The sequence below is a fragment of the Acomys russatus genome, chromosome 13, assembly GCF_903995435.1.
Source record: "Acomys russatus chromosome 13, mAcoRus1.1, whole genome shotgun sequence".
In the NCBI taxonomy this organism is placed as follows: domain Eukaryota; kingdom Metazoa; phylum Chordata; class Mammalia; order Rodentia; family Muridae; genus Acomys; species Acomys russatus.
In genome coordinates, this window is record NC_067149.1 from 38800432 (window position 1) to 38822981 (window position 22550).

Consider the following 22550-nt stretch of genomic DNA (forward strand, 5'->3'; position numbering starts at 1 on the left):
CCCTCAGATTAGGTGTGGTTCCTCCCTCAGACAGCCATGAAGCATGAAGCAAGTAGTTTGTAAAACTCTCTGACAATGCTAAACATCTGACAGTGTTTCCTGTCAATTTGCATTTTGAGAATACACTGGGAGTCATTTAGATTGTGTAAAGTGCTGTGTGCAAAGCCAGAGACACAGGAAGCTTTGATAAGTGTTAGCAAAATGTGCATTATCCATTTGCATCATTACCAATTCAAGGAGGATAAACAGGTTTTGGACAATTGAAATATAGCACCACGTTTGCTTTCAGACACACCATACTAATCTACTATGCTGCAGACGAGCCACTGAAATGTAACCTCTGTTTTGATTTGTGTTTCTTAGAAAACTTGCAAGATTGAATTTTTTTTATTTTTTATTTTTATTTATTTATTTTTGCCTTATGCTTGGATACTGATTTATCTTTCATGAGATGCACTTTAGAGTCTTTAAATTGTTTTAATATCCTTTGTGTCACTTGATCATCCCTATAACTCAGCAAAGTTAGCAGGACTGGCAATATTTACAGTCTACTAAAAAGAGAAAAAAACAAAGTTCTCGCCGGTTCATTAAGTGCCCCCCCACCCCCCGCCAATGTGGTTGGCATCTGGAAGAGCCAGGACTTTGTACCAAAATATTTTGCTCTCCTGCTGTAAACAGAGATTCAAGGAGCTGACATCTCCATGGTTTGAAAGGGCCCATATCATATTCTTTAAAACAAGATATAAATTGTGCCCAACTCTTTTCCCTGTAGTAATTAGGAGTATATAATCCAAACATCTTCTAAATTGCTTCTTTCACTCATGTATAGCCCTCAAAGAAAGCCATTTGGTTGAACTATCTCCTTTAAAGATTTATTAAGTGATAAAAATGGGTTGAGGTTATAACTTGGAGGAAGTTTGGTGCTCTGATTATGATTTAATGATTAGAGGCAATGTAATTACAAATAAGCAAAGTAATGCCTGAACATCATTTAAGGCAGTAACCTGTCATGGCTTAGATGATAGTACTCCTGGCAGAAAAGAGACTGAGAAGTTTTATCTGGGCTGTTATATCCTGTAGCTCTTCTTTTTCCTTCTCCCACTTCTCATTTTCTTCCTTCTCCAACTATTCTTTTCCCTTCTGATAATTTTTAATTTTTTCATTGGCATAAAATATTTCTAACAAATGCAGAGAGAATCATGGAATGCGTCACCATGTATGTACTCACTGGGTAATCCCAACAGCTATCCTTCTATGTCCAGTTTATTTTCAGATATATTGGTCACACTTGTGTTTCTAACCTATAGTGAGCAGAAACCAAGCCTACACACCTAAGTTTTCTGTTGAATTGCCTAGTAGTTTGTCTTTAAGATGGAAATTCCTTTTTAAATGCACAGTACATGGGACTGGAGAGCTGGTTCAACAGTTACAAGCATTTGCTCCTAAACCCTGAGGGCTGGAGTGCATGACCCAGCACTGGCATAAAGAACCACTGGGTCTGGGACAGAGGGGAGGACATCCTATTGGGACTCTAGATGAGAGAAGCATGGGTGAATGGCAAAGTAGAAGGATCCAGAGGGTCCTAGAAACCTACAAGTAGAACATTATGATAGGCAGATTTGGGCCCAGGGGTCCCACTCAAACTAAAGCACCAGCCAAGGACAATACAGGAGGTAAACTTTAAACCCCTCCCCAGATCTAGCCAATGGTCAGAACAGTCTCCACACTTGAGTGGAGAGTGGGATATGACTTTCTCACATATTCTGGTGCCTCACATTTGACCATGTCCCCTGGAGGGGGAGACCTGGTGGCACTCAGAGGAAGGACAGCAAGTAGCCAAGAAGAGACTTGATACCCTATGAGCATATACAGGGGGAGGAAATCCCCCTCAGGAACAGTCATAGGGGAGGGGAATAAGGGGAAAAGGGGAGGAAGGGAAGAATGGGAGGACACAAGGGATGGGATAACCATTGAGATGTAACAAGAATAAATTAATAATAAAAAATTTTAAAAAGCAGTTAAAAAAAAAAAAAAAAAAAAAAAAAAAAACCACTGGGTCTTCCTTGAACATTCCTGTAGCACCATTTCCAATGGAATATGGAAACAAGAGAACTTCCATAGCTTCTGAACTTCCAGCCTGAGATGTGAGCCCTGAACTCAGAATGAAGAAAACAAAACAAAACACTCCTCGGAAGAACAGGGAGAGAGGTTCACTCTGAACACTTTTATACAAAGGCACATACATAGTGGTTGCATATGACAAAAAGATGCAGAAAGCGGCTCTCTCTTTTCCCTACCACCCTTCTCTTTTCTTTGTTGCTTCTCCTTCTTTTCCTTCTTCTCATGCCGTCTGCTCCTTTCTTTTGGTTTCCTCCTCATGTGCTTTGCTTGTCTATCCCTCCCTTTTTCCCTCCCCACCTTTTCTCCTTCCTTCCTTTATCCTTCTTTCTTAGAATATTCACCTGATTGGATGTTGCATTTACTATTACCTCATACACAAAAAATTGGCCCAGCCAGAGTTTTAATTGTGTATAGTAAGATCTGAAGAGAGAGCAGTCATAAACATATTTGTGAAGACAAATATTCTATATTTTTAAAAATATAAAACAAAATAGCATCTTTTTTTTGTTCTGGAAAAAATGCTGGTTAGTTTTACATGCATAAGCACATGTGCATACAATACTATTTCCAATATTAAAAAGAATACTTCCTGATGCTTTCTATAAGGTCCTACTACAAAGCCCAGGTCATTCTTGAACTCAGAGCCCCCTTCATTCACCTTTCAGTGTTGGGATTATAGGTGTGTACTACTGTCGTGTTCCTCAGAACATGTTTCTTTACTCCATTTTGAATTAGGTATCCCACCAGTGATTCTAGATTTGTGTGAAAATAATAGTCAAAGTATATAAATAAAAGTTTGGTTTAATAAGGCAGAAGATGCATATCCATGTGGACTTGAAACTGGATCTACAACTGAACAAACAACAAGTTAAAAGTAAAGAAACAACAACAAAACTCACAATCTTAGGATTGCTGAATAACAAATTATATTTTTATATTAGTCTTTGGTGCAAATAGTGTGGTTATCTTTGCCAAGTCTGTTGTCCATACTACTAGCTCTCTCAAAAGACCTTTGACTTTTTGGGGATCTATGAACCTTGGTATTGAAGCAAATACCTTCTTTGAATTTTTCCCCCATGTACGCTGTACCTAAGCCATTCCCACCAACCCTGCTTTTATCTTTAGTTGAATATTCCTGGAAATTAAAAACTAAATTTCATTTATGTAATTCTTGATTATCTCATGGTTCTTCCTGCTGCATGTAGTTTATTTTATTCATGTATAATAATATAAATGTATATATTAAAAAAGAAACATAACAAAAAAAACTAAATTGCAAGTGAAAATAGTCATAAGAATGTAAAATTCAATAGTAATCCAAGGAGCATTCTAGGTCCCAAAAGGGTAGAAAGTGGGGTGCTTTGACCCCACTGTTTGTTCTCCTTGCTTGGATTCTTTGCTCCTCTGAAGTAGCCTGGTCTCTGCTGCTGCCTTAGAACATTATGGTCATACTTTTTCAGTTGACATCAATGTGTAGTCACCAGAGTTGGGAGATGGGCTCATAAGACTCCTTTTCCCTTTCCTCCTTTCTTGATTTGTTTCTTCGACTAGGGATCTGCTAGTTGTTCTGGGTGTTAAGTTCTCCACCCACAGGAAAATCAGTGATGGATACAATGGTGGTTTTTCAAAACTATTCATTTCATTGTACAGGAAACTCCAATGAGATATTTATAAAGGATAATAGACTGAAATAAAATAATAAATATTAAAAGCATGGCTAGGGACTGAAGACACAATATTTGCTGAGGGTCCAGGAAGGTTTGATTCAGATCATTACACCAACTGTGTGTGGTACATAAGAAAAAGTCAAAAGCTTCAGGGTCAGAAGTCCACGGTCATCATGAGCTTCAGAGGCTGTTCGATGCTATCCTATACTAGAGACTATATCTCAAACCTGTACATATTTATCATGGCTAAGGTGACATTTGGAGGTGAATTTTGACTCAGAACCGAATCATAACACGAAAAGAATAAATGGTGAATTGCCCCAAGTCACTCTCTTTTCAATATGTAAAAGAATCATCTTTTCACTGTCTATCAACTTCAGCAAAGTAACAGTAAGGTATGAAATGGGCACCAAGCAAAGAAAATGACCTTTCCTACCTGAAGATCTTTTGAGTGTTAAAAGCCAAGCCATGAACAGCCATCTTCATAGAGTCTGGACCATAGAAAGTCACCTAGAAACACACAGTGTCTGTGTTACAGGATGAGTCCATCAGTATTTCCCCATCTTACTCGTCCTATTCAATTCTCACTCATCCACACCTACAAATAGAGATACAGCTGTGCTGTCTACCTTTTGGTCTCACAAAGACCTCCTCACCTTCCTTATTTTATATAGGTGTAACTGCAAGGCCTTGGATTTTAGGCTGGAATTCTTTAAGTGTGGCCACTATAGAAATTTGCACTGAAATAAATGTGTGTAAAATTGAATATTTTTGTTATTAATATTTCTCTTCAAAAGAGCTATAAACTTATGAGAACAGTACAAGCTGGTGGCTATTTACTTGCTATTTATTTTTAAATTGTGGAAAGGACTGCAACAAGCACATCATCGCAAACCCTGCTGGATTACCACATGATTTTCAACAACATCTCTCAACTCTCCAGCACCCACCTTTCTCCATTATGTCCCTGCATCCTATTTAGCTAGAATCTAGCATTTTTGTTAGGACAAGAGTACATACAAATTGCATTTTTAAATGCCCTGTGTTGTTTTCAGTAGATTCAAGAATTACTATTTAGAGTAATTAACTAACAATACTGTAAAAAAAAAACTTGTATGCCTTTATGTTCAATATTCCTTTATGTTCAAAAATGTACATAACACAAGGTTTTAAACCTACTTCCAGGACTTGGAAGATGACACAATGGGTAAAGGACTTGCCATTCAAGCAAGAGAAACTGAGTTTGGATCTGTAGAACCCACAGAATACCAGACCTGTATCTCTCATCTGTATTGCCAGCACTTGAACAGTCAGATGGCAAGCTGTGCTGGGAGAAGCCATGAAAATTTTTGGGCCAGAGATCTTGGCATATGCATCAATTAACAACAAACAGGGTTTCAAAATGTAGTAGGCAAGAACCAACATCCAAGGTTGTTCACTGAGAGAGAGAGAGAGAGAGAGAGAGAGAGAGAGAGAGAGAGAGAGAGAGAGAGAGAGAGAGTGTTAGTTTTGAAAAGTGCTGCCAGGACAAAGTTTGTTTTCTGAAAGTTTTTGCATAGCAAATACTAACATTTAAAAGCAAAATGAAGCTCACAGGTGTTCATTTCTTTAAAAACATGAAGTGACCCATTAAATCTATCAATCATCTGTGTTTACTGAGTCTTTCTGAGATATCTGAGCTTAAGTGAACAAGACCAATGTCTGATTGGTTCCCATGCTTACCCCATCTCTTCCTTTTAAGCTCTCACTCAAGTAGCATCCATCTGTCCTAATAATATAAGTTCTGTTAGCTTCGGTTTTTTTTTTTTTCTGTTTCTATTTGCATATTAGGTTGAATATACATTTTCACAAAACCTATCATCTGAAAAAAAGAACGAATTCCAGAAGACAAGCTAAGCAATCCTTCAAAGTGAAGGGCCCCACAGCAGAGGAAGCACTACACATTCCGATTGTGAAACTCATGTGTCACTTATCTTGCATAGGGAAGCTAATTCTTATTCAACAGGAAGTTAAGAGTGTGTATTTGATCAAAATACATCATTTGAAATTATCAAAGAATCAGTAAAATATTCTTAAAAGAGAGTGTGCATTTGAAAGGTAAACACGGCACTCTGGATCGAAGTGAGAAGGAGAAGGTCGGGAGAGGTAGGAAGTTAGCTTCTTTGCCAACTAGACAACCAGAATGTAATGCTCATGAATTCTTGCTTGAGCTCAAATTCAGAGACATCCTTGGGTAACACAATGGTGGGAGTGAAGCTAAGATCGTGAAGGAGAGGCTGTAAGAGCCCCTCACTTACGCAGCAAGGTTAAAAGACTGAGGTGCTCAGTGAGAATCAATTGCAAAGGCTTTTTATTCTGCTGCAGCTATGCTGCTGAAGATACAATGCTGCCTTTCAGCGTGAATTTTATGAACTCAGTGCTAGTCCTTTGGAGTGTTGTAAATTGATGTGTGAATAAAAGCAGCAGTTGAAAAAACCCAGAAAAATTAAAGCTGGATACCAAGTTTTATTTGGTTATTAAATCATTAGTACACTGTATGGAAAAAAAATTTTTTGTCTTGGTTAATTCACAGCCCTGATGCATCTTTGTATATTTCCCTTATATTCTGTTACCATGGATATAATACATTATTTCCTCAGGGACTACAAAATAACCACAGTAATTGTGATGATGATGGGGAGTTGGGGTAACTGTGATACAACTGACTAATCTCATCATCAAAGCAAAGCAATGCTTCCAGAATTTTGTAAGCAAACACTTTCATCTCGTTGGTTACACTTATAGCACATGTCTCTTTCTACATTGGTCTATAGGAAAACATTATATGACTTTTGCTTGGGAGGGAGGAGACCTATGTGAACAAACTTCTCTTTTCCTTTAGATAGAATACTTTATGACAGAACAGACAGACAAACTGTGTGTGTGTGTGTGTGTGTGTGTGTGTGTGTGTGTGTGTGTAAATTATATGATAGATAGAGATTGATAAAGACATCACCAAAATCAAGCCTTAAGGGCTGACATACAGGTGAGGCAGCGTGAAAGATCACTTACCTATGTATAGGTGAAGGGATACTGACATGCGCATTAATGACCCAGCCCGTGTAAGTACATACCAAAGCTGCATCCCTAGAGCTCCCTGCAGCCCCCACATGTTCTACAGGCTGCTGAGATTGTCACTTGTTTGTACAGTCCCCGTTTATAACACTGGGGATGACTTTGTAACTCCTATACATTCTGCAAGCTTCCCTAAACTTGTGAGTTTTGTTTACTTTTGTAATTTTCAACTACTTTCTGAGTCTTAAGGAATGTCCCTCTGAGAGAGATGAGAGTCACTGCCTGACAGAAAGAAGGTCCTAAGTTTTGACAGATCAGAACTCTCCCTGAGTGTTCCAGAAGGATTCCTCTTTTCTCACTCCCAGTGGTTGCCATCAATATTGGAACAGAACCAGCCATCCTGTAGGAATAGAGCCAGGAGTTATAGTAATAGTTCATGTGTAACCAGTACTTCAAATGTTAGCAAATATTTGCAGTGGCCTGCTGTAATTTAAATGTAAAATGCTCCCAATAGGCTTACATTTCAAATTTGTAGTTCCCAGTTTGTCTTTCTCTTTTGGCATATCCTGAAAACTTTGCAAGATACGCCATAGCAGAAGGGTACGCACTACCACGTACAGGTCCTCAGGGGTACATCATCCCTGATTGTTTTGTCCCTCTCTTCTTCCTGTCCCTGATGTGAATAGCTCTCCTCTGCCACCGGCATCATCAGCTGTGGTGTATTGTTCAAGCACACGGGGCCATACAGACTGAAGCCTCTAAAACTGCCGGCCAGCATATCCCTTCCCTCCCTTAAACTGTCTCTTTCAAGCTGTTTTGACACAGTGCTACAATCAATAGCCACAGTAGGGAAATACTATTTAACTGATGTCTGTGGCGGTTGATAAATAAGCTCCCCACTTCTGGTTCTCTATAACAAGACCGCACTTTTCAAGTTCTGTAAGTTTGACAAATTTAATTCTGAAGTCTTCCCAGAGCCCTTAATATGTTAATGTAACTGGTGACTCTCCAAGAAACGCATAAACCTGAAGTATTTCTCCAACAATAAAATATTTCATTACCGAAAATAGTTCTATTATTTTTCAAAGTGTTCTTCCTGGGATAAATGTCCATATTAAAGCACACTCGAAGCTGTTCTCCTGCATTATCAGACTGAAGTCATTTTATAGTGTGAGTTTATAGTGGTCATAATGCCTCCAATATTGCCTTTTGTGAGTATTATAAAAACAGGAAAAAATTTGCCAAGTATCATGTTAGAAAATTAATATTAAAAACGAATAGGCTTATAAAAGATGCAAGATGGGCCTGTTAGCACAGTAAACACAGCTTTACAGCTTCTCCACGATGCTAAGATCTGGTTGGTGGACTTGTTATAAAGTTCTCTTAACTTTGATTTCTGTTTAAAATTTTTGTCATAAAAAGTTGGAATATAGTGAAATAGGTGAACCATAACTTTCATGTGTGTCGATAAAAACCAGTGAGAAGATGAATGGAAAATAAATGCAACGTCAGAAGCTACAACACTAACTGACATCACTGAGACAGAGCCTAAAGAACACTTAGCAGTTATCTGAGAGGGCCTAGAGAGATGGCTCAGTAGGTAACAGTTCTGGCTGTTCATTCAAAGGACCCAGGTTTGATTCCAGCACCCACTGGGCAGATCAGAAATGTCAATAACTTCAGGCCCAGGGGTTCTGATGCCTTCTTTTAGCCTTATCAGCAATTAGCCATGCATGTAGTGCACTGGTATACATGCCTGCAAAGCACTTAAAATCATTGAAAACAATTTCATGGGGAAAAATGTGAATACTATTGAATGGAACAAAAGAAAAGCAAATTAATCAAATGATACCTCGCATATCTCACTATTAGTATAATTTCTGTCCAAGGCAAAAAAAAAATATTTTTTTTGGTTTTTTTTTTTTTTTGAGACAGGCAAAATTATTTTAAAACTGCACAAATTGGAACAGAACCAGATATCCAGTAGGAAAATAGCCAGGAGTTAAAGTAATAGTTCATAAATTTAGCCTCAGATTTTTTGAGCTGCATTCTTTTAGAGCAAGGTAATTTTTAATAAAGTTTGTTTCAGAATTCAAAAATAACCAGAAATACCAGGGGCTGGGAGCAGTCACATGCTGGATTAGCAAAAGCCAGCTAGTGAGCTTCCTGACGGCAGCCCACTCGTTCTTTCAGGGCTGACAAATGGGTGTATGCCTGGCTTAGGCAAAGCCACAAGGACTGCTTGTGGTTGCTCCTGCCTTTCTCTGTTTGCCCCATGTATCTGGCATGGCAGAGACCCTAAATGCCTATAGGATAATAACAGTCCTCCATAGGTGCTACTCTCTCTGTTGGGCAGGTTTGCTCTAGATGATTTTATAATTTCTGACAATGGTTCCTGAATTGATTCAAATAACTTTAAACCTTCCTGTAATAAAGAAAAAACAACAACAACAACAACAAAAAACCAAACCAAAACAAAACAGAAAACAAAAACAAAACTATCAAGCCCTCTGCAACCTCCATGTGAATTACACCATGAAAGGAAAACAAGATTGAAGCAAATTAATAATCAAGGAAATACAATTGTTCTAGGATTAGCCCAAGGATAAGGCCCCCATGTACACTATGATAAGACAGACCATATGAATATAGAAACAAAAATAAATGGTTATCTATACAAGACAAGACAGACACCCGTTTTTTAGAAAAATTTTGACAAAAAAAAAAAACCTCTTGCTTTGAACACATAACATTCATTTAAAATAAGAAAAAGATAAAAGTTCTGCTTTGAACTCATAATGAGCATATAAATAAAACCACTGCTTTCAATTTATAATAAACAAAGTTTCTAGTTAGATATTAGATATTTTTATGTAATAGTTGTATTTATTTTTGAATGAGATAATGTTTTCCATACATAAAGAACATTTATATTAGATTATATAAAAACCCAAGACTTAATTAAACAGTTGTTGAAGCCATCTGCTTCATCCAAAAATATGTCTGTCTATTTATATGTCTGATTGTCCGTATATATTTCCTATATATATGTATATATATTTATATCTGTATTCTCACATATATGTGGATGAATGGTGTCTTTGTGAGCTTCCTTGTTTTGTCTATTATTTGTATGTGTGCATGTGTACGTGAGGTTCATTAAAATCTACTTGCTTTGTCTGCCAATGTGTAAATAGAAAGGCCACCAGCCTGGTACTTTGTTAACATGTAAATAGCAAGGCTACCAGCCTGAAAGATGAAGAGCTGGTCATTTGCCAACACCATGACCTGCCTTGGTGTGCTGAAGCTGGTCTCTAGCAACTGGGTACTGGGGCACAAACCTGGTATTCCAGGGTTTAGAAGCAGGGTTGGGAAGACTGCTCCAAGTTCAAGGCCAGCCTGTTCTTAACAAGGTTCATACCAGGCAAGGGACAGAAGCTTTCTTGGGTTGCTATTTAGATGTGCTATCAAGCCTTAATAACTTACACTTCCCTCTTATTATGTCAAAAGACTTACTTGATAAACAGATTTTGACCTGGGAAAAGATACAGTTACATGTGGGATGTCGAATTAGAGTCTATACATAAAAGTCACTCAAACTGGAGAATGGGGGTGTGATATGTTATAAAACAATATCCAGTCATAATATCAGGATAGGCAGAGATATGGTAAGATTTCAATTCCTCTTCACACTGTTTGCAAGAACTGATCCTACAAATAGATTAATATTTCCATCTGAAAGACCCAAATTACACACATAATGCTCAGTGTGGTGGCACATGTGTGTCTTGTCATCCCTTGGGAGGATCACAACTCCTGACCTGCATGAGAAATGGGGTGAAAAACCTTCTAAAAAAGTCATAAGTAACTTGAATTTATTTATTTATTTAGCTAATTAAACAAGTGCTACAAAGAGTTGTGAATAAAACCTGATACTCTTGGGTGGAGAACATTTTTTAACTTTTTTTTTTTCTTTTTTAGCTGAGTGTGGTAGCACATGCCTTTAATCCCAGCACTCAGGAGGCAAAGGCAAAAAAAAAAAATGCAATTATGTATGTTTGTGTTTACAAATGCATGCCTCCACACATGAGTATTATATGCATCCCTGCATCCCTGGTACTCATGGAGGACAGAATAAAGAATCAGATCCTCCGGGGCTCAAATTACAGATGTTTGTCAGCATCCATGTGAACTGAGCCTGAGTCCCAGGCAAGAGGAGCAAGTACTCCTAAACCACCAAGGCATCTTTCCAGAATTCATCAATCAGAAGTAATAAAGGGAAAATTGCAGATGAAACTTGATAGGCTGAGGTCAAATATTAGGGGAAGAGGGCTCCCCTTTCTGAGGACTAAGGGAGGGAGGGAGTGGAGAGGAGAGAAAAAGTGAAATGAATAATTTTTTATCCAGAAAAAGATACTTCAAAGAAAAATGCAATCTAGAGGAAATATTTGCAATTTGTTGCTTACCTGAAAAATTAATAAGGCTGTTCTCCTATAGCCTATGAATACATATTGATATTTTTCAATGTCTTCTGCTGGCATGGTCATGAGGAAACAGCAAGATTACTGTCTTGTGGCTGGGACAGCAAAATGGTACAAGCCCTCTGTAAGAGAGGTTTAACAGTATAGAACTGAAATAGAGATGAATAGACCCTTGCTCAGGCAGTCTCATGTTTCAGAATCTATCCCCAAAACAAAAGTTGGTCAAAACCGCGTGCGCGCGCGCGCACACACACACACACACACACACACACACACACGCATGAGCACATGCATATGCACACGCACACACACTAGGCTCTTCATTACGCAGTATGTTGTAAGACATTTGTTAGGGCATTTTGGTAGCACTAGATACTTATTTTGGAATGACATGAAACAGGACTCATTACACTGTTGTTAAGAACCAGGAATGGCCTGGTCCAACCCAAGACCTACCCATGGAAGAGAGCCAATGCCTGATACTATTAAACAATATCATGTCATGCTTATAGACAGGAGCATATCAGAATTGTTCTCAGAGAGATTCCACCCAGTAGGACCTTAAAACAGATGCTGAGACTCACATCCAAACATTGGGCAAAGCACAGGGAGTCTAGTAGAAAAGTAGGGAGAAGGATAAAAGAACTAGTGGTGACAAAGCTCCACAAGAAGACCAACAGAGCCAACTACCCAGGGCCCAGAGAGGCCTGTGGAGTCGGAAGCACCAACCAAGGACTGTACCTAGGTCCTCTACATAAATGTACCTGATGGACAGCTCAGTCTTCATGTGGGTCCCTTAGTATGTGGAGTGTGGGCTATCTCTGACATGGACTCTGATGCTTGTTTTTCTATCACTTCCTCCTGATGGGACTGCCTTGATAAGCCACAACATACTGAGTCCTGATGCAACTTGATGAGCTGGGTTGGGTTGGTAAGGAGGCTCCCCTTTTCTAAGGAAAAGAAAAGGCAGGAAGTAGAGGGAGGATGGGACTGGGAGAGAGAAAGGAGGGGGCTATCTATGCCCAGGATGTAAAGTAAATAAATAAAAAAGGAAGTAAATATTTTTAAAAAGAGCCAGGAATGTACTTGAAGGTAAAATTAGAGAAAAGAGTCAAGATTAGGTAAAGCTGCTGAATTTACCTTGAAAATAGCACCAAGTTCATGCTGATTTTATGTTAAACTGAAAAAAAAAGGCTAGTCTACAGCTCCAAGGCAAGTACTGCTCATGTTTTATCAAACATGTGAAAGAAGCTTCCTAATATACTAAACTGTCTATTACATGAAGTAGCAATGTGTATTCCTAACAGGAATAAGACAAATTTAGATAACTATGTTAAACTTTGCATGTCTTTCATGGAGACTATACTTATATCATAATATTAAATGTCCTCTCTTGGCATAATGGCTCACCCTATAATCCCAGCATTTTAGAAAGTCAAGGCAGTAGGATCACCATTCATGCAAGTCTAGCTGGGCTACATAGATAATTATAGAATAACTGGGGCTACAGAGTGAGAACTTAGGTTTCAAACTATGGCATATGGAGAAAAACAATTAAACATTCTGAGACAGTCTCTCAGTAAAAGACCTAAAACTTGTTTTAACACAGCATGTATCATGAGTCCTCTGTGTGTGTTCACAAAGAACGTTAGACGTTATGGAATTTATGCTGCTTCATTACAGCGCAAATGTGCCCTAAGAAACTATGGAAAATGTTCATGTGGAGGAAACCAGTCTTTAGATAGTTATTTTTCATTGTAGGACAAAGGTCATTATGTCATGAACTTAGCAAATTTAAAATTTATTCATTTGGCGGGGAGCATGAAATGCCCCAATAGGCAAAGGTACATGCTGCACATCCTAATGCGTTTTATCTCTAGGTCTATACATCAAGGAAGTATAGAATCAACTCTTCTTACAAGTTGTACTGACCTCTGCACATAGTGGTATAAACACACACACACACACACATACCACATGAAGTCATCTGAATTATTTTATGATCTAATCATCCATTCCCTTTTTAAGAAAGGATCTCATCTCTGTTTTTTTTATTTTTATTTATTTCTTTTATTAATTTATTCTTGTTACATCTCAATGTTTGTCCCATCCCTTGTATCCTCCCATTCTTCCCGCCCTCCCATTTTCCCATTATTCCCCTCCCCTATGACTGTTCCTGAGGGGGATTACCTCCCCCTGTATATGCTCATAGGGTATCAAGTCTCTTCTTGGCAACCTGCTGTTCTTCCTCTGAGTGCCACCAGGTCTCCCCCTCCAGGGGACATTGGTGTTAAAATCATGCACTTCCAGCTTCTGCCTCCCAAGTAATGAGTTCACAGGCACTGGACAACCACGTGACCTGCATATATACTGAAATGCATAGGTCCTTGAACACCTGCCAGATGTTCAGTGCTGTGCTTTATTGTGGAGACAGAAAAGATAGAATTTCCAGGAATATCTATGAGTGCAGCCTTACAGAGCACTGACCCTAAGGCTATAATAAAAGATTATAATATTTAATGCTGTTGGCAGGCAAAGTATAGAAATAGAGATGTAAACCATCAGGGGTGGAAGCCAGGACAAAAAGCCAAAGAATCTGAGCAAAGCTGGGGTGGGAGCAGGGGAACAAGAATCACACATGTGTGGAAGAAATGAAAAAATGTATGATGTGGCTCTCCTCATGATGTGTATCTCCTCATGATGTCAGAAACTATCATAAAGTCCCACAAGCGTTATTGCATAAACACGAGTTGAACAAGGGCAACACCAGGAGACATGCCAAAATGTATGGAGAAAGCCTGTGAGGCCTCAACCCTACACAAAGAACTTCAGGTAACTCAGAATGCTGAGAGCAGAAGAAATAGTCTTTTCCAGGAAAAATACAGAAAATGCCCATCCAATGCTAAATGGTCAGCCCAGAATATATATATATATATATATATATATATATATATATATATATATATATATGTGTGTGTGTGTGTGTGTGTGTGTGTGTGTGTGTGTGTGTGTGTGTGTGTGTAATATTATACATATTGAGTACTTGTACTTAGGAATATATAGGCACATACATATACATATATACATGTAACAATAATTAATAAAAAAAAAGGAAGCCATGAATTTAAAAGGAACTGAGGAGTGTGATATGGGAGAGTTTAGAGAGAGAAAAGGAGAAGAGGCAAATGATATAGTTGTATTATAGTCTGCAAAATTAAAAATAACAAAAAGAATATTCCAGTAGACTACACACACACACACACACACACACACACACACACACACACACACACACACCAAATAAGCAAATTTAGTGGCAGGTAGAGGAAGGGCAATATGACAATAACATGATCTCCGGTGTGACAAATGTGAGCAGCCATCATTGCTTTCCCATGACTAGATTGACGAGCCAGAATATGTAACTCACAAAATAAGGACAGAGCTTAAAGAAGTAGCATGAGGCTGAGTGTCATTTCCAATATGCATGAGAACTGAGTCCTCGGCAGCTCTTACCATGATGGGGCACGTGGGGCAAGCTGAAGAATGACCACCTGTTGCGAGAAGGAAAGAGCGTTACTTCATATTCCGTGGACAGTGGAGGACTGGTGAGGAGTCTGAATGAATGATGTGTGTCGTTGTCAGCTCCGTCATTGGCAGAGATAAAGATGGAGAATGAACCACTGAGTGGACACCTCTAGTCTTCCATCCTGATGAAAGATAAAGAGATGAGAAAAACCCAAATGTTGGCAGTGTGTCCCAATGTGGATTGTCTGAGGTTGAACTAGTAAGACTGTTACAATCATTACATCCCTCTGTGTGTATGAGTGGGAACTGAAACAAAAATAAGGCCAGAGTTTCTGTTCTGAGTACCCAAGTCACCAGTAATGACCACAGTGGACACAGGAATGCTCCAGGAAAGAAAATTTGGGAAGGATGATGACTTCAAGCTTTGAGGGCAATGTGCACCTGCCTGTCCTGTTCCCATTGTCCCTTCCAGAGAAAGCAAGCTGTAAATATTGTATTATAGACCTCTCATCATATTAAGACAAAAAAAATAAACCCTTGGTGCTCTGGGAACACGCTATTCCAGGTACCATGTTGGCTCATGACAAAAGTCATCACAGTGTTTCTTTGAGTTTATGCTTCTGAGGCAAACCTGCTAAAACTGTCAGTGAGATAACCTCCAAAGGAAAATTCCACAAATAAGAAAACCAGGACATGATGACCACAGAGGGCTATGTGGTTTACATTGTTAGACTTCTGGGGTATAGTTGCCTTTATGCACAAACAAAAACAAATGGAATTGCGCACTCCCACTCAATGCCGATCTGTGTGTGTTTCTTGTTTTAATGTGCAGGACAGGAGCGAATTGGAAAAGACTCCAATTATGAGCAGGAGGGTAAAGTACAGTTTGTGATCGATGCTGTCTATGCCATGGCGCACGCCCTTCATCACATGAATAAGGATCTGTGTGCTGACTACCGGGGAGTGTGCCCAGAGATGGAGCAAGCAGGGGGCAAGAAATTGTTAAAGTATATCCGCAATGTTAACTTCAACGGTAAGTCTCCAAATGTCCATACCGTTGGGAATGCTAAGCAAATCTGATCTCCTGTTTCACAAGTTACAGAAATTACATGACACCATTACTATTGACTCAAGTAAGAGCAAAACCTAATTAATTATATACTTTTAAGTCATCAAACAAGTGTGAGACTAGTGAAGAGATGAAACTTAAAAAAGAGAATGAATGACTATGTATGGAAGGCTGTGGTATCGTCTTAGTTAGGCTTTTTATGGCTGTGACAAAACACCATGATGAAAAAGCATGCTGGGGAGAAGATAGGTTATTTAGCTTACATTTCTATATTACTGTTCTTGTGGAAGGAGGTCAAGACAGGAACTCAAACAGGGCAGGAACCTGGAGGCAGGAGCTGATGCAGAAGCCCCGGAGGGGTGCTGCTTACTGGCTAGTTTTCATGGCTTTCTCAGTCTGCTTTCTTAATAGCACCCAGGACCACCAGCCCAGGGTGCTGTTCTGAGTATACAGTGGGTCCTCTCACATTGATAATTAATTGAGAAAAATGTCTTATAGCTGTATGTCATGGAGACATTTCCTCAATTGAGGTGCCTTCCTTTCTGATGAGTCTAGCTTGTGTTAAATTGACACAAAACCAGCCAGTACAGGAATGTTCTTTTCTTGGGATCTAGGTCTTTTAAATGAAGCCATTTTTTATCTTTATTGGATGTAGGTGACAGAGAAAAGAAAGGGAAAAGTCAGGAGATGGATGGTTCCAAGATCAAAGGGGATAGCTGAAAGCTGTTATGTAAACTACATTTCAGGTTTTGATTTACCCCTCAGACTACAAAACCCTGCTGTGATAAGCTACCTAAAAGAGCCTAGTAAATGTAAATAGAGAAAATTAATTAATAGTGTAGATGACATGCGAGGCACATCCCCTCTCTGATAATATGTTTCCTATAGTCTCAGTCTTAAGATGTCTTGATGCCAAAACTTAGGAGATTCAGTTAAAACTCAATGTGTGATCGATGTAAAAGTTAATAGAGATTGTAACAAATAATTCTACCGATATCATCAAAGACCAGCAAAACAACAATAAATGGATTAAGAAGGAAAATATGAGTACAAGTAATTTGGGGAAATAATATCTGACTATAAAAAGCTAGAGACAAAAATTACCATATTCAGACATTGCACATAGCTACTGTCTTAGTTACAGTGTCTGTGCTGCAATACAGCAACATGACCAAAATCAACTTGGAAGAGAAAGAGTTTATTTAAATTATGATTCACAGGACAGTCCACTAGAGAAGAAAGTGAAGGTAGGAACTGAATAAGAGACTATATGAGGTTTCTGCTTACTGCCTCGTTCTCTATTGCTTGCTCAGCCTGCTTTCTTATAAAACTCAGGAACTCCTGCCCATGGGTGGCACCAGCCCCAGTGTTCTAGGTCTTTCCATATCAATCATTAATCAAGAAAATGCCCTATAAAACAGCCTACGGGCAATATAATGGAGGAACTTTCTCAGTTGAAGTTCCTTTTCCTAGATAACTCTACCTTGTGTCAAGTTGACAACAAACAAACAGACAACAACAACAACAAAACTAACCAAGAACAGCTAGTAAATATGCATTTAGGCGAGGTCCTTTATTCTGAGGCTAGCTTTCTTTCACATGTAATAGGACTGAGACAATATTAAGGATGTTGTGTATAATGAGAAATGTGCCAGATATGGCCATACATTATTAGAAATTGTGTATGATTAAAATTGCTGAATCAAAATAAATTCATGCACATATGCAGATATGTATCAAAATAGATATATGGGCAGATATGCATTTATGTCTCATGTTCTCTAAATCTGTCCACCTAGAGGTCAAAGAGTGATTGATGGGACCTCAAAACACATAAGAATACCTGGCACTAAGATCTTACTAGAAATATCATTTACAGTCCAAAGAATCAAACTAGAAACCCTTATTTCTGATTTATCTTTTTCATTATAGGTAAATAAATAAATGACTAAAGAGGAGAAAATATCTGACTCCCAACTACCAAATGGCAGAGAGGAGTCTATAGCTCACATCTCCTTCCAATTTGCTATGAAGAATTCAGCCTTCCTTTATCATAGTTACAAAGATTTTATCTTTTATTTTTCTTATTAAGCATAGTTTTCATTCTCCATTGACTCTGGGGAAAAGGAAAGCACCCATTTACCCCTAGAAGCTTTTCTGTAAACCAGAAGAGTGCAACTCAGTAATACTGACCTTCACATTCATAAAAGCATTGTTTTAGCTGATGATAAAAGTGTCTGGGAAGTATTGCCACAGCTTCTCCAAGTAGGTAACCTCTTCCTGGGATGTGGGTGGGGCCTAATTTAGAGATTTTTTTTTGTTTTTAGAAACTACTCTCCTTGTCCTGAATCACAAACACATACAGAGACCTGAGTAAAAAATCATTCTAGTCATCTCTATGTTGATTAACAGGCCGAAATGGAAACATTTTCTAATGTAACTGAAACAGTTTGTTATATAAAACTCTAAAACCATAACTGTATAATTAATTCATTTAATCAGGAGCATGCCTATATCTAGACTTACTGATTCCTAGGAAAGGAATGAAAGTCAGGTGTATATTGTAAAAACACATCTCAGATATTTTTGCTTTTCTCCCTAGAGAGGTGAGACCCAGATTCAAGTTATCTGAATCTTTCTGTGACTGGTATGGAAGGATATTATGGAATTGCAAATGTATAAAATGAAATTACGTACTGACTGGTCTTCTTGACATTTTTGTACTATAAACAACGACCTTTAAACTACCATTCTGGAAGCAAAGCAAGATATTACATACACAAGTAAAGATAAGTGTTCTGTCCACACTTAAAGCTGCAGATTCCATGATAGCTGGCATAGTTCTTATGCCTATAACTCCACATTACCTTTGCTGGTGCAATGGACCAGGAGACTGCTATCTCTGGTGTCCTGGCCAAAGCGTAGAATCCATGTTCTCATTGGGTTCAGCAGCAGTATGGCTTCAGCTAGCCTGTTGAGCAGAAAGATGAAAAGAACATGAATCCATACAGAAATTTGGATTCTACATGGCATTTGAAAAAAGAAGAGAAAAAATTTTGGGTAAATGCTTTGATGCAGAAAATAGTTTTGTCATCTGGGATCCTCAAAGCTTCTCTGTTCTGGAAGAAAAACAGTTTCTGACATACAGTGCTATCCGGCATAGATATCAGACTTGGCTATACTCTGAATTGTCATCTGTTCTTAGCTACCTGCTAGATCACAGACTGGCTCTCTCTCCCTCTCCTTCTCTCCTGCCCCTCCCCTCTCTCATACTCCACTGCAGTTCTTTCTTTAGACAGAGCTGGTTAGAAGATTAGAAGGCATGTTGTGCTAAGGCCTTGGCCGTGAAGTACTCCACACATACCCTGATGCCTTATAGATGTAGGAAAGTTTAATCAAACCTTAAATCATTACTTTTATTCTTGCCTCCTTGCTTTGTAAGCCCTGGCAGGTAGACTCCACCAAGTTAGGTCACATGGTCTAGAGCTGCACAAAAATGAAAAATCCTGTTAGAGTTAGAAACTCCTTATGTCCTTTCCCATCAACACTCTTTCCCATCAAGACTGCCCTCGTGCTCCGTAATTATGATGATATATATCTCTCTCTGCACGCTCCAAATAACTTACTATAAGACTTTCTCATGGTTGCCTTGACTATGGGTCTGTATCCTTCCTAATAGAGTTCTTGTGGGGGCTGAAGTCATGCCTCAGCAGTTAAGCATACTTACTGCTCTTTCAGAGGATTCCCAGTTCAGTTTCCAACACAGGTGTTGGGTGGTTCACAACTGCCTGTAACTCCAGATCCAGGGTATCCAGTATTCTCTACTATCCTCCAGGGGAACCTGGACTTACACATATAAACATCTCCTCTCTCTCTCTCTGTCTCTCTCTCTGTCGCTCTCTATCTCTCCTTCTCTCTCTCTCTCTCTCTCTCTCTCTCTCTCTCTCTCTCTCTCACACACACACACATACAAAGAAAAAATTTAAAAATAAAATATACTTTATAATCCCAGAGTTCTTTTTCCCCCTTTTTTTATTGTTAATTTATTCAAATTACATCTCAGTTGTTAGCCCAGCCCTTGTATCCTCCCATTCCTCCCTCCCTCCGGCTTCCCCCCCCCCCATTCCCTTTCTTTATGATTGTGACTGAGGGGGACCTCCTCCCCCTGTATATGCTCATAGGTTATCGAGTCTCTTCTTGATGACCTATTATCCTTCCTCTGAGTGCTACCAGGCGTCCCCATTCAAGGGACATGGTCAAATAGAGGGCACCAGAGTTTTTGTGAAGAGTAAGTCTGTGTCAGCTTTCCTTTCTGTGATTCTGCTTATATAGGTCATTCTACTTCCCTTCCCGTGTCTTTCATCTTAATGCACCTACATCATGGTCCTCACGTCACCTCCTCTTTTACATTTTCTTTGCTCTTCTCTGGGCTCTTTTGCCTTATTGTTTTCTGTTCTCAGAGTCCATTAAACACACTATCTATTTTCCTTTTTAATAAGTCTAGGGGTAGGAGTGTAAGAAGGGGAAAAACATCCTGGAAATAATAAGCTCATTTCATTAAAGAATGCATTCAGAAGGTCAAAGCTACACAATGCTCTATTAGAAATCATCATTTAGATAAAGTATTCATGTCCTCTGCTATACTTTTTATCATGAACTTTAATAGGGATGGAAAAGGCATGACAAGAACCATTTTCTCTCACAAAGATCTTTGAGAAGGGAGAAAGATAAGGCCATGTGTCCTGTTCTGATGAGGTTTAGGCAGATGAACATGGAAGTGTTTGGAGCTCTGCACCTCAGGTATGTTTTCTTTGTCCTCTACAAAAGTGTGAAAGGCTCCAGGCACATAATGAATAGAAAACACAGTAGTTAGAGCAAAGCACAGTACAAATTGGAGCCCTGCCTCATCCCCCGTGAAAGAAAGAAGTGGGCACTGAAGGGCATTTCTTGCTACACAGTGTTAGGGCTCTCACTTCCCACGAATAACATACAACATCAATTGTCCTCTCTTATCCTTAAAAACCTGGAGTATTTGCTAAAAGCAGGACATCATTGCTGAAATTCTGTGTCATATCAACTGTCATTTGGTTCCCCACATCATTATAGGGAGCTTTGTGTAACACAGAAGGCTGTATGTAACAATATAAGGAGGTGAAGGCTACAAATTGGAGGAGAACAAGTTGGGGTACATGGAAGGAGCGGAAGGGAGAAAAGTGAAGGGAAAATGATGTTATTTTACTATAATTTCAGAGAACTTTTTAAATTTTATTTTATTAATTTATTCACATTACATTTCAATTGCTGTCCCATCCCTTGTATCCTCCTGTTCCTCCCTCCCTCCTGCTTTCACCCTATTCCCCTCCCCTAAGTCTATAACTGGGGGGGACCTCTTCCTCCATTATATGATCATAGGCTATCAAGTCTCATCTTGGTAGCCTGCTTATTCTTTTCAGAATTTTTAAAAAGAGTTGTGATGGAGTGTTTTTTATGGTATCTAGCGATTATGTCTTGAAAATGCATAGAAGCAGCAGACTGAAATAGTTTCTTTGGCTGCAAACAATTCAACCATTGACTCAGAATTGTGGAACCAAAGCAGTATTCATAGATGTCTGTGGGCTCTATACTGCTGTTTGGGAAATAGAATCAGATCCCAGAAATGGGAAATTCTAATTGGATCTCAAGAGAGTGGCACAAGTGAACTGAAAAAAAAAAAAAAAAAAGCTTCTGTCTGGCTACATGAAACTAAGTGTTATCTTTCATCTTCAAAGAAAGGGAAATACACACTGACAAAATAAGAAATATTTAAAATTATTAAAGGCCTGCAGTGATAGCTCAGCGGTTAAGAGAGCTTACTGCTCTGGCAGGGAAGTTCAGTTTTTGGCACCCACAGTGGGTGGCTCTCAACTGCCTGTAACTCCAGCTACAAGTCATCCAACCCTCTCTTCTTGTTTCCACATATACCTATACACATAGGGCATATCATCACACAAGCACACATGCACAAATCTAGGATTAAAAAGCATTACTATTGGGTGACTCTTATGTAAGGACCCAAGCAAAAATGCATCCCTTCTTAAGTGATTGTGCTCAGGACTCATCACAACCCTATGGAAAGGTATGCCTGGTGACAGACCATTGGCTGTAGTTAAATAATTTGCTAAACTCATAAAGATATTGAAAGGCCAATCTGTAATTTAAATCTATCCTCAAAGATTTAAAAACCAGTTAGCCGGTATTATTTTGGTTTAATTGTCTGAGTCACTGACAAGTGACCTTTACTACATGAACTTAGGAAGCTTCTTAACTGTACCTAGGAAGTCTGTTCTGTGTTTCAGATTTTACCTGACACCCACCCTCAAGTATAACTGCAAGCTAATGTCTTAAGTTGTACACGTGGGCCTTACTCTGGCTTTCTGTTGCTGTGATGACGAACATGTCCAAAAACAACTTAGAAGGGGAAAAGTTTATTTCAGCTTATAGTTCACAGAACATCATTGAAGGACTCCAGGGCAAAGACTCAAGACAATAACTTAAAGGCAGAAACTGAGGCAGAGGCTACAGCTTACTGGCTTGATCTTTGGATCACATGCAATGATTTTCCTTATATAGCGTAGGGACACCTGCCTAATGATA

At 38.9% G+C, this 22550-nt stretch overlaps 1 protein-coding gene across 4 annotated transcripts in view; it reads left to right on the plus strand.

The window, feature by feature from the left end:
* Grm7 (glutamate metabotropic receptor 7) overlaps positions 1-22550 on the plus strand; it is a 901188-nt gene that overhangs the window by 607226 nt on the left and 271412 nt on the right. For all 4 annotated transcript variants that reach the window (XM_051155023.1, XM_051155025.1, XM_051155024.1 and 1 more), the window contains exon 6: positions 15681-15881. In XM_051155023.1, the coding sequence (XP_051010980.1) occupies positions 15681-15881 (201 nt within the window). The remainder of the gene's footprint in view (positions 1-15680; positions 15882-22550) is intronic.